We start from the raw sequence: 13,700 nt of genomic DNA on the forward strand, positions 1-13,700 counted from the left end.
CTCCCATCCTTAGGAAACTTGACTTCATTTCAGTCCCTCAGATCCCACAGCAGGACCTCCAGGTAAGAGTCAGAGACCTGCGGGGGCAGCCTTCCCGGGTCTCCTCTCCTTTCCTGTGGTTGCTGACGTCTCAGGAATCAATGTACAGTTCAGCCATTCTGACCTTTGCTGGGGTCCCTTTAACTAGAAATCCTTCCTTTGACAGATGCGGTGTGTCATCCTGCCTGCCCTATCTGATTGGTCAGAAAACCTGGAAGTGGAATGCTGATGCTGTGGCTGAGTTAAAGAGCCACAGCAAAGCCCACTGACAGAACAAATGGATTCCCAACCCGTTACTGGCCTCCCCACTGCATATGGGTCAATTTTGTTAAGATTCTGTCCATTGTATCACCTGACTGGAACTTGTGATAGTAAACCACCATCCCAGATCTTCAATTGCACTTCTTTCTATTTATTCTTTCATGGCATGTTGGCATTCCTGGCAAGATCAGCATTTATTGTCCATCCCTAATTAGAATTAGAATTAGAATATTACAGCGCAGTACAGGCCCTTCGGCCCTCGATGTTGCGCCGATCATCTGACCTACACTATTCCATTTACATCCATATGTCTATCCAATGACCACTTAAATGCCCTTAAAGTTGGCGAGTCTACTACTGTTGCAGGCAGGGCGTTCCACGCCCCTACTACTCTCTGCGTAAAGAAACTACCTCTGACATCTGTCCTATATCTTTCACCCCTCAACTTAAAGCTATGTCCCCTCGTGTTTGCCATCCTCATCCGAGGAAAAAGACTCTCACTATCCACCCTATCTAACCCTCTGATTATCTTGTATGTCTCTATTAAGTCACCTCTCCTCCATCAAGAAGGTGGTGGTGAGCCGCCTGCTTCAGCCACTGCAGTCCGTGTGGTGTAGGTACACCCATTGTACATGTTATGTCAGGAGTTTCAGGATTTTGACCCAGCGACAATGAAGGAACGGCAATATATTTCCAGGATGGTGTGTGACTTGGAGGAGAACTTGGGGATGGTGGTGTTCCATGCATCTACTACTCTTGTCCTTCTAGGTGGAAGAGGTCGTGGGTTTGGGAGGTACTGTCGAAGGAAGCTTGGTGAGTTTGCTGCAGTGATCTTGTATATGGTACACACTCACAGGGCACTACTGGTGGATGGGGTGCCAATTAAGCAGGCTGATTTTTCCTGGATGGTGTTGAACATCTTGGGTTGTTGTTAGAGTAACAAGGCAATTGGACAGCATTCCAACACACTCCTGATGTGTGCCATGTAGACGGTGGAAAGACTTTGCGGAGTCAGGATTTGAGTTACTCGCAGAATTCCCAGCCTCTGACCTGCTCTTGTAATCGCACTATTTATGTGGCTGGTCTAGTTTGAAGTTTCTGCTCAATGATGAGCTCCAGAATATTGATGGTGGGGGAATTTGACAATGGTAATGCCATTGAATGTCAAGGGGATGTAGTTAGATTCTGTCTTGTTGGAGACGGTCAGTGCCTGGCACATTTGCGGCATGAATGTTACTTACCACTTATCAGCCTTGCTGCATGTGGGCACAGACTGCTTCATTATCTGAGGAATTGCAAATGGAACTGAAAAACTGTGCAACCAGCAGCGAACAACCTCACGTCTGACTTTATGATGCAGGGAAGGTCATTGATGAAGCAGCTGAAGATGGTTGGGCCGAGGACACTGCCCTGAAGAACTCCTGCAGTGAAGTCCTGGAACTAAGACGATTGGCCTCTAACAGCCACAACCATCTTCCTTCGTGCTAGGTATGACTCCAAACAGTGGAGAGTTTTCCCCGATTCCTGTTGACTTCAATTTTGCTAGGGCTGTTTGATGCCACAGTCAGTCAAATGCTGCCTTGATGTCAAGGACAGTCATTCTCACCTCACCTCTGAAATTCAGCTCTTTTGCCCGTGTTTGGCCCAAGGCTGTAATGAGGTCTGGGTGGCCCGGGCGGAACCCAAACTGAGCGTCAGTGAGCTGGTTATTGGTGAGTAAATGCACTTCCATCACTGCTGATGATTGAGAACAGACTGATGGGGCAGAATTCGCCAGATTGCATTTGCCCTGCTGTTTGTGGACAGGGCATATTTGGGCATTTTTCAGTTTTTGTTGATTCATTCATGGGACTTGGGCATCGCTAGCTAGGCCAGTATTTATTGCCCATCCCTAATTGCCCTTGAGAAGGTGGTGGTGAGCTGCCTTCTTGAACTGCTGGAGTCCTTGGGGTTTAGGTATCCCCACAGTGCTATTAGGAAGGAAGTTCCAGGATTTTGACCCAGTGACAGCGAAGGAACGGCGATATAGTTCTGAGTCAGGATGGTGTGTGGCTTGGAGGGGAACTTGCAGGTGGTGGTGTTCCCATGCATCTGCTGCCCTTGTCCTTCTAGGTGGTAGAGGTTGCGGGTTTGGAAGATGCTGTCTAAGGAGTCTTGGTGAGTTGCTGCAGTGTATCTTGTAGATGGTACACACTGCTGCCACTGTGCGTCGGTGGTGGAGGGAGTGAATGTTTGTAGATGGGGTGCCAATCAAGCAGGCTGCTTTTTCCTAGATGATGTCGAACTTCTTGAGTGTTGGAGCTGCACCCATCCAGGCAAGTGGAGAGTATTCCATCACACTCCTGACATGTGCCTTGTAGACAGGCTTTGGGGAGTCAGGAGGTGAGTTACTCGCTGCAGGATTCCTAGCCTCTGAGCTGCTCTTGTAGGCATGGTATTTATATGGCTACTCCAGTTCAGTTTCTGGTCAATGGTAACCCCCAGAATGTTGATAGTGGGGGATTCAGCAATGGTAATGCCATTGAATGTCAAGGGGAGACGGTTAGATTCTCTCTTGTTGGAGATGGTCATTGCCCGGCACTTGTGTGGCGCAAATGTTACTTGCCACTTCTCAGCCCAAGCCTGGATATTGTCCAAATCTTGCTGCATTTCTATACGGACTGCTTCAGTATCTGAGGAGTCACGAATGGTGCTGAACATTGTGCAATCATCAGTGAACATCCCCACTTCTGACCTTATGATTGAAGGAAGGTCATTGATGAAGCAGCTGAAGATGATTGGGCCTAGGACACTACCCTGAGGAATTCCTGCAGTGATGTCCTGGAGCTGAGTTGATTGATCTCCAACAACCACGACCATCTTCCTTTGTGCTAGGTATGGCTCCAACCAGCAGAGAGTTTCCCCCTGATTCCCGTTGACTCCCGTTTTGCTTGGGCTCCTTGATGCCATACTCGGTCAAATTCTGCCTTGATGTCAAGGGCAGTCACTCTCCCCTCACCTGTTGATTTCAGCTGTTTTGTCCATGTTTGAACCAAGGCTGTAATGAGGTCAGGAGCTGAGTGGCCGTGGCGGAACCCAAACTGAGTGTCACGGAGCAGGTTATTGCTAAGCAAGTGCCGCTTGATAGAACTGTCGATGACACCTTCCATCACTTTACTGATGATTGAGAGTCGGCTGATAGGGCGGTAATTGGCCAGGTTGGACTTGTCCTGCTTTTTGTGTACAGGACATACCTGGGAAATTTTCCACATTGCTGGGTAGATGCCAGTGTTGTACTGAAACAGCTTGGATAGAAGCACAGGTCAGCTAGTTCTGGAGCACAGGTCTTCAGTATTATTGCCAGAATATTGTCAGGGCCCATAGTCTTTGCAGTATCCGGTGCCTTCAGTCATTTCTTGATATCACGGGGAGTGAATCGAATTGGCTGAAGTCTGGCATCTGTGATGCTGGGGACTTCAGGAACAGGCCGAGATGGATCATCAGCTCGGCACTTCTGGCTGATGATTGTTGCAAATGCTTCTGCCTTATCGTTTGCACTGATATGCTGGGCTCCCCCAACATTGAGGATGGGAATATTTGTGGAGCCACCTCCTGCAGTTAGTTGTTTAATTGTCCACCACCATTCACGGCTGGACGTGGCAGGACTGCAGAGCTTAGATCTGATCTGTTGCTGATGGGATCGCTTAGCTCTGCCTATCACATGCTGCTTATGCAGTTTGGCACACAGGTAGTCCTGGGTATGCCTGGTGTTGCTCCTGGCATGCTCTCCTGCACTCTTCATTGGACCAGGGCTGGTCTTTCAACCTTGAAGTTAATGGTAGAGTGGGGGATATGCCATGCGATGAAGTCACACATTATGGTTGAGTACAATTCTGCTGCTGGATGCCCAGTTTAGATCTGTTTGAAATCTATCCCATTTAGCACGGTGATAGTGCACACAACATGATGGAGGGTATTCTCAATGCGAAGGCGGGACTTCATCTTCTCAAAGACTGTGCGGTGGTCACTCCTACCAATACTGTCATGGACAGATGCACTTGTGGCAGGCAGATTGGTGAGGACGAGGTCAAGTATGTTTTACCCTCACCACCTGCCGCAGGCCCAGTATAGCAGCTATGTCCTTTAGGTCTCGGCCAGCAGTGGTGCTACCGAGCCACTCTTGGTGATGGACATTGAAGCCCCCCACCCAGAGTACATTTTGTGCCCTTGCCACCCTCAGTGCTTCCTCCAAGTGGTGTTCAACATGGAAGAGTACTGATTCATCAGCTGCGGGAGGGTGGTAGGTGGTAATTAGCAGGAGATTTCCTTGTCCATCTTTGACCTGTGCCATGAGACTTCATGGGGTCCGGAGTCAATGTGGAGGACTCCCAGGGCAACTCCCTCCCGACTGTATGCCACTGTGCTGTGGCCGGGGCTGGCCTGCCATTGGGACAGGACACACCCGGGGATGGCAGTGTCTGGGACATTGTCTGTAAGGTATGATTCCGTGAGTATGACTTATGTCAGGCTGTTGCTTGACTAGACTGTGGGACAGCTCTCCCAACTTTGGCACAAGCCCCCAGATGTTAGTAAGGAGGACTTTGCAGGGTCAACAGGGCTGGGTTTGCCATTGTTGTTTCCGGTGCCCAGGTCGGTGCCGGGTGGTCCGTCTGGTTTCATTGTTTATTGACTTTGTAGTGGTTAGATACAACTGAGTGGCTTGCTAGGCCATTTCAGAGTGCATTTTAGAGTCAACCACATTGTTGTCGGTCTGGAGTCACATGTAGGCCAGACCATGTAAGGACAGAGGATTTCCTTCCCTAAAGGACATTAGTGAACCAGATGGGTTTTTACAATTGACAATGGTTTCATGGCCATCATTAGACTAGCTTTTAATTCCGGATTTATTAATTGAATTCAAATTCCACCTACTGCTGTGGTGGGATTTGAACCCATGTCCCTTGGGTCTCTGGGTTACTATTTGCTACACCATCGCCTCCCCCCAGGTCTGTCAGGTAAATGCCAGTGTTGTAACTGCACTAGAACAGCTTGGCTTGAGATGCAGCTATTTCAGGAGCACAAGTCTTCAGTAGTAAAGCCCAGATATTGTCAAGGTCCTTAGCCTTAGCTGTATCCAATGCACTCAGCCATTTCTTGATATCATGTGGAATGAATTGGCTGAAGACTGGCATCTATGATTCTGGAGGAGGCAGAGATGGATCTTCCACTTGGCTGTTCTTGTTGAAGGTGGTTACAAATTCTTCAGCCTTGGCTTTTGCACTCAAGTGCTGGGCTCAGAAATCAGTGAGGATGGGGATGTTCATGGAACCTCCTCCTCCAGGTAGTTGCTTAATTGTCCACCACCATTCATGACTTGATATGATAGGACTGCAGAGCTTTGACCTGATCTGTTGGTTTTGGAATCACTTGGCTCTCTGTCTATCACAAGCTGCTTCTACTGTTTAACATGCATGTAGTCCTGTGTTGTAGCTTCACCAGTTTAGCACCTCATTTTAGGTATGCTTGGTACTGCTCCTGGCTGTTGCCCTGCACTCTGCATTGAACCAGGATTGGTCCTTGGCTTGATGATAAAGGTAGAGCGAGGGATATGCCGAGCTGATATACTCGAGCTGGCATCGTAGCCAAGTCCTCCCATGTCTTCACTCAACATGACCACACAGAGTCTTTCCAGCAGGGTCACTGGATAGTGATCAGGAGTGAGACCTTTGGCTGATTTTGACCTTCTTAGGGGTGCTGAGGCTAATAGTGGTCTCACAGCGGAAAGTGTTTGTTTACAGGATAGTAAATAACACATGATTTATTTAAAACAATTTATTCAAGGTTTTTGATCATTGTTTAATTGCAGGTTTGTTAATCAGAACCAGTTGATGGAATTGTACTTTTCAACTCATTGCCAGCTGTGAACTTACTAATGAAGGTGAAATATCCACCCACTTAACTAATTAATAATTAAAATATTTATTTATGTCTTAGACTTTTTGCCACTTTTGCTGAAAAGAAAATGGAAAGAGTTAATCGGACTGCACTTGATAAGAAACGTCTCAGCGCATGCAGGCTGGAACTGGTAGGATATTGGCAGAATGGAGTGAACATTAAGGCTGGGAAAGTCCTCATAGCTGCTTCTGCTCTTCCACCAGAAGTCAGACAAAAACCAAATGAGTTGCTTTCACAGGGTTTCTATTGCACTTCTGCAGAAGTTACAGTGGGAGCAGCTTCAAGGAAAATTCTGGCCGCCAAATATTTTGGTGTGCTTGGAAGAGTCATAACATGATGCCTATTATAATTATTATCAAAGAACAACAGCTTAAAGACAATTACATACATGAATTCCGATCTTATTGTTTTAGTCTCCTTTCTGCAATTATTTCTACAGTAAATTATTGTACAAGATTTACTGTCAGACAAAGACAAAGGGGAAGATTTTAACTATTGGGTGGCAACCCGCCTGTGCAGGGGAGCACAGAGGCCAGAGACATTGAGGCCTTGGCCACATTTAAATAGAACCAGCAAGCAGCAGCTTGCAAATAATCATCCCAATGCAGATTGCCAGATTGGAGCTGGAGCAATTCAGGCAGCCCGCCAGCAGCAAGGTAAGTCCTGGGAGAAGGGCTCTGCAATTGGAGGGGGCGAGGGAGGAAAACTCAGGGTGATAGTATCCTGATCATTTTTGTAGGGCCCAAAGAGGAAATCCAAATGCTCCAGATCAGTAACTTTATTTTCTTGTTCAATTCTTGGTCTAAGAATTGAGTTACAATTTGTAAAAATACATGACAGCCTGAGTTAATATGACACAATGGACCTGTCCTTGTGATTTGAAGGCAGTGATGGGAGGGTGCTCAAATAATGAGTGCATTTTCCATGTTGGACATTTGACCATAAATTAGTTCATTCATGTCATCTTCCTCCCAGAAGGTTGACTGCACCTCTGTTTATCATGAGCTTCCCTTACACATTCTGCATTGGTTAACTGCATCCAGTCCATTATATCTGTCATCTATTTTCTTTTCTTTCTTACATTTTCCATCAATCTATCCTTCCAATAATTGTCTGTGTCTACTTTCTGCTCTAATGATGTGACTGAAATACTGTATCTTTCTCTTTTTGATGTTATGCATTAATTTCCTTTTTTATCCAGCCATTTCCAGCAGGTCCTCATTAGTCTTTCTGTCTCTGTAGGATACATGGAACATCCTCCTATATGTCCACATTATGATTTGTAATTTGGTTTTTGTTCTTTCACGGGATATGGGCGCCACTAGCAGGCCAGCAGTTGTTGCCCATCCCTAATTGCCCTTGCTAGGCAATTTCAGAGGACATTGCTGCATGTCTGGAGTCAAATGTAGGCTAGACCAGTTAAGGGCATTAGTGAACCAGATGGGTTTTTGCAAATTGATAGTTTCATTATTACTGAGGCTAGCTTTCAATTCCAGATATTTTAAAATTCATTGAATATTAATTAATTGAATTTAAATTCCACCAGCTGCTGTGGTGGGATTTGAACCCATGTGCCCAGGGTGTTAGTCCTGGGCCTCTGAATTACTAGTCCAGTGGTATTACTACTGGACCACCATCTCCCCTGAGTAGTTCTGTTTAAATTCAGAGTTAACCAAAGACCGACTAGATACACGATTAAAAAAATAAACAATTTTGAAGTACTCCTGCTCCTTGTGACCGCACACAAATAATTTAAAACATAGCTTTTTGGGGGCTTGTACCACTGGCGGAAGAATGCACAGCCCAGGCTTCACTCAGTTCTGTCCTAAAATGACACCAGGGTCCTTTTTATGTTGGGTTGCCAACTCTGGTTAGATGTGTTCCTGGAGGTATCATCACATGATCTTCAACCATTCCACCTCCACACAGTTGTCCAACACATCCTTCCTCATGGTGCTCCACTTTCCCACACCAATCGGAAAACAAACAGACTCGTCATTATCCGATTGGATGAATCTTGACTGTCAGCTTCTTTTCACCCCTATCCAAAATGTTCAAAGAAAATTTTAAAAATACACAATTCTTTTAATGCCCCTATGATTTTTCTCCCCGGTTTCTCACAGCGGTGTCCAGGAGATTAATCTTTAATTTCTGAAGACCCTAGAGCTATCCTGGAGGCCTGGCAACCTTATTTGTATGTCTATTAAACTTGCCTATTAAGAGGGGCCTACTCCCAGGAGCTTCAGCTGCTCAGCTATGGGCCTTTTAAAAATGGCAATAGCCAACACGTCGCTGGGACTGGAATGTAATGTCTACTGACCCCATTTTGAGGCTGTTACATCCATGTTCGCAGCTGACTAGACCAAGTTAAAAATCATTTCCAAAAGCATCAAATCAAATTACCCGAATAATAAAAAGTGACAGACATGTATAGTAGGTTCCAAAGTGTCATGACTAACCAATATTGATATACTTTAAATATACAATATTTTTCTGTTTATATTGTTGATCTTGAACAAGAAAACAAAGTTACTGATCTGGACCTATTAAGTTGCTCCTTTTGATTGCATTTGGTATTTTGACAGGCCCTTTTATTGTGACACAGTAGCTCATAAGGACAATCTTATAATTGCACGTTTTAAAATAAGGGAATGGCACTTTATAAAGATGGTTTCAGGATTGAATGAAGCATTAACCATCTAATTCGAACAGCAGTATTACTCCACAGTTGTCACAACATGAGCCTGGAAATTATTGTGATGTGTTCATGTATTAAAAATGAATGGGTTGAATGCCTCTGCTACAATAGTGGAAGGAGGAATTTGAGACCAGCACATTAAGCATTCATGTGATAGCAGTTATTTTCTGTAATTTCAGGTGATAGTGCATTTTTCATTTAACCAAAGTAAGGCTAAAGAAATCCACCAGTCAAGACATTGTTTCATTTTAAATTGGAAGTCTAATTGAGGGACCCAAACAAACCTCACAAATAAAACACCCAACTAGATCAGAAGCCTCCCAACATGTTATCTGTGATGAGTATTTATCATATTTTTTCAACACTAGTTTTTAAGTAACAGATAGATAACAAAGAATAAAATGCAGAAATTTAATGGAAACTATGATGTTCTCTGTCTATTTCTCTATCCACCTATGTTGCCTGGCATTTAACACCAATTAAAACCATTCATATGGATTCCAGGATGTTCAGTCTTTCTTGTAGCTTTTATAAATTTTTGAGGAGAAGGGTAGATTTTTTGTTGAGTAAAGTGATGATGTTCTTACTGGGGAATGGGGACATTTTTCCAGGTTTGTCACTCAGTATCAGAATCAAGCACAGTCAGATGCAGCTTGAAACACCTCCTACTCTGTCCCAACAGAGCGCTAACCTCACAAAAAAGACCTGCTGCCAAATCAATCTGAATTTTCCATTTCCCACACTAGCCATCCATTTGCTCTGTTTGAATGAGAATGTCAGCTCTGTGCCAAAATATGGACCCTTTGCTGCTATGGGTTGATGCCCATGGGGAATTGGGATGAGACTGTTCAAACCTATTCCATGCAGGAATGTTAAAAACAGCAGAAAGAGGATATTTTCATCCCATCAATCTGGACTGACTCTCAGCTTCATTTAATCCCTGAGTCACCTGATTTAAGGTAGGGCAGAATAAGGAAGAATCAGGGTCCCCTCTTCAGATTGCTGAGCTGTGTGCACCATTTCATGTTTCACTGTAACCTGTTGACAGAAACCAGGAAAAGCAAAAAACCTGAAAAACCGACAGGTACATCTTTCACTGTTATCATCAAGGTCATTTTCTATGTATTTTAGGAACAGGTGTCCAACGAAGCCAGCATAATGATTCAGGAAAAGAAGAAAATGTCAGTGAATGAGCGGTTGCGTGAAATTCAGAGCTGGATCCAAAAGTTGCGATTTCTTGTTGATGAGGTATAGCGCAGTGAAAAATAGAAAGAAATATTTCATTACAATCAAGCATTCATTTTCAGCCTGAGTGTTGTATCGAATGACATAGCAACAAACTGATCAGTGTTAACATTCATACTGTTTGTTTTTCCTTAACCTCTTAAGGAGCAATCTCAATTTATCACTTGAATGTGGGTCAAGAAGGTACAACACAGAATACTAGATGCTTTTGATTGAGTTATAAGCCTGCAGTTCAGTCAAAGAGCTTCAATGATGACAAATTAGCTGTTTATAAATATCAGCAGAAGCCCAAGATTGGATGAATCATAGAATGACACAGCACAGAGGGAGGCCATTCGGCTCACTGTGCTGGTGTTAGCTCTTTGAAAGAGCTGTCCAATTAGTCCCACTCCCCTGCTCCTTCCCCATTGACCTGTAAGTTTTTTCCCTTCAAGTTTTTATCCAATAGATTAGTTGGTACTTTCCCTAATATCCGTTATTTGTTTTAACAGTGCATACTGAAATTAATTTTACAAAAACGTTTTTAAGGTATTGGATTTGTAGGTTGGAGAGATCCATACCAACGGATTAGTGTCTTAATACAGTGATATGGTCACAGGGGTCCATGTGGCAAATTCAAGAGACTCCAATAATGCAAGTTTCAGAACATTGACATTTCTTTGTCTCGCATTTCATTCCCATAAATTATACAACACGATGAGGGATAAACCCAGATGATCACCTTATGTGAAACTGAACTGGAGTAGCCATATAAATACTGTAGCTAAAAGAGCAGGTCAGAGGCTAGGAATCCTGTGCCGAGTAACTCACCTCCTGACTCCCCAATGCCTGTCCACCATCTACAAGGCACAAGTCAGGAGTGTGATGAATACTCTCCACTTGCCTGGATGGGTGCAGCTCCAACAACACTCAAGAAGTTCGACGCCATCCAGGAGAAAGCAGCCCGCTTGATTGGCACCCCATCCACAAACATTCACTTCCTCCACCACCAACACACAGTGGCAGCAAGTGTATACCATCTACAAGATGCACTGCAGCAATGCACCAAGGCTCCTTAGACAGCACCTTCCAAACCAGCGACCTCTACCAACTAGAAGGACAAGGGCAGCAGATGCATGGAAACACCACCACCACCTGCAAGTTCCTCTCCAAGTCACACACCATCCTGACTTGGAACTATATTGCCATTGCTTCACTGTCGCTGGGTCAAAATCCTGGAACTCTCTTCCTAACAGCACTGTTGGTGTACCTACCCCAAATGAACTGCAGCAGTTCAATGAGGCAGCTCATCGCCACCTTCTCAATGGGAATTAGGGATGGGTAATAAATGCTGTCCTAACCAGCGATGCCCACATCCCATGACGAACAAAAAAAAATGTTGCACTGTAGCTGTAAAATAATAAGTGATTCAGAAAAGAGTATAATTATGTTGGCTCAGGTGGCAGGACTCTCACCTCTCGATCAGAAAGTTGTGGGATCAAGGTTTATTCCAGAACTTAGTTTAGGTTGATATTTCAGCGCAGCACTGAGGGAGTGCTTCACTGTTGGAAGTGCTATTTTTCAGATGAGACGTTAAACCAAGATCAAGGGCCGGATTTTTAAAGCCTGCTGGGGGTGGGAGCGGTTGTGTGCGTGATTTGAAGATTGTATTCTCGGAGGTCAGCACTGGGTCCTGCTGCCTCCGGAACGTGAAGCTATTTTTAAAGGGACGCCGGGAGGGAGGGATCGGCAATCCCACACAACCCCGATTAAGTGCCTGTTGGTCTCATTAACAGGCTTGTCAGCAGCAGTTGGGATTTTCAAAGGAAGGGAACGGGGAGAACACTATGTCTGGAACACGACAGGGTGTACAAGTCATTTTAATACCACACTGGGCCATGAGGGCTATGGGAAAAGCTGATTAACATAATGTAGAGGCACAAAATAAAGCTCGGCTACCCCAAAAGTGCCACAGAGTGGCCATTACTGCAGCTGTAAGACTTGCTTTTCTCACTGGTGAGTGGTAGGAATCCAGAAAGGGACGTAAGGTCACTGGCATCACTTGGGCAGCTGGGATTGGCAGGGGAAGGCCTGGCGAATGCACAAAGCCCAGCTGAGGGAACTGAGATGGGAACAGGCTACTCTGACATTGGACAGAGTAGCCAAGATGAACTTCAGCAGATACAACCTCCTGGACAGCAGGAGGCCAGAGGAGCACAGCAAGGGCTGCAAGGAGAGGAAGGCACTACCTAAGACATCAGGTGCATAGCCCAAGAGTCATATACCTGCAAATGACAGAACACCCGCACCATAGGAGGCAACGCCTATCCAGGCAGATAGTCTCGGACTCGTGTGGTCTGATCCACAATGACCTGAGGCCTAATGACCCCATGGTGGTCCCTTACCTGCAGCTTTCAAGGTCACTGTCAGCCTGAATTTCTATGCAACTGCGTCGTTCCAGGAATCAGCTGCAGACCTAGGTGGCATCTCGCAGTCAGCAGCTCCTCACACCATCAGGCAGGTCACAGATGCCATATTCAGGAGGGTAGGGGACTACACCCACTTTGACAGAGATGGCCATGCACAGGCACAGAGGGCATTTGGTTCGTCCTCCATCGCTGGATTCCTCCAGGTGCAGGCATCATTGCTTGCGCCCATGTGGCCATCAAGGCATCCAGTGATTGGCCAGTGAGATCCATCAATAGGAAGGGCTTCCACTCCCTCAAGTCCAACTGGTCTGCGACCACAACAAGAGCTTCCTCTAAGTGTGCGCTCACTTTCCTGGCAGCTGCCATGACTCCTTCATCTTTTACCTGTCCAGGCTGCCTCAGATCTTCATGCCATTCCCCCAAAGTGAGGGGATGGATCCAAGGGGACAAGGGATATCCCTTGAAGATATGACTACTGACCCTTCTACAGGAGTCCCACACAGATGCACAGAGGTGTTATAATCAATGCCACCTGCTCAGCAGGACAATCATTGAACAGGCCATTGGGTTGATTCCAGTGCCTGGACCGGTCGGGTGGTCCCCTTCAATACTTTCCTGCAAGGGTCAGTCATTGTGGTGGTCTGCTGCGCTCTCCAGTACATGGACCTCCAGAGAGGTGTGGACCTTGATGACAGTGAGGCCCTGGAAGGAGACAGCTCCTCAGGGGAGGAGCAGTTCATCAGGGGAGGAGGAGGAGGAAGAAGAAGAGGCAGAGGGGGCTAACATTGAACAGCGAAGTGCCCCTGCTGCAAGGCCTCTTCCTGTCAGCCACCAAGAAGAGGACCTCCCTCTTCTCCCTTATGGCCTCCAGCATTAGATTTAGGTCGGCATCGATGAAGTGAGTGTCTGACCTGCTCCTAACGCCAGGTCTCCAGTTCCCCTGTGACATTTCACTTCCTTTTTGTGTTGTGGAAGGCTTTGGCACAAACCGCAGATCTTGCTCACAGGACTACCAGCAGCCTCTGTGTTGGCTGCCTACATGAGTCCCACACTTAATCTGACCCACCTCCGTTCCTGGCCCTAGTGGCTCTAAGAGAACAGGAAACCCGTCTCCA

At 45.8% G+C, this 13,700-nt stretch overlaps 1 protein-coding gene across 1 annotated transcript in view; it reads left to right on the plus strand.

The window, feature by feature from the left end:
- The window catches only part of fer1l6 (fer-1 like family member 6), a 166,427-nt gene that overhangs the window by 48,768 nt on the left and 103,959 nt on the right, over positions 1-13,700 (plus strand). The window contains exons 16-17 of the mRNA XM_068032676.1: positions 6,274-6,364; positions 10,064-10,180. Coding sequence (XP_067888777.1) covers positions 6,274-6,364; positions 10,064-10,180 — 208 coding nt within the window. The remainder of the gene's footprint in view (positions 1-6,273; positions 6,365-10,063; positions 10,181-13,700) is intronic.

The sequence above is a fragment of the Heterodontus francisci genome, chromosome 5 (assembly GCF_036365525.1).
Source record: "Heterodontus francisci isolate sHetFra1 chromosome 5, sHetFra1.hap1, whole genome shotgun sequence".
NCBI classification, from domain to species: domain Eukaryota; kingdom Metazoa; phylum Chordata; class Chondrichthyes; order Heterodontiformes; family Heterodontidae; genus Heterodontus; species Heterodontus francisci.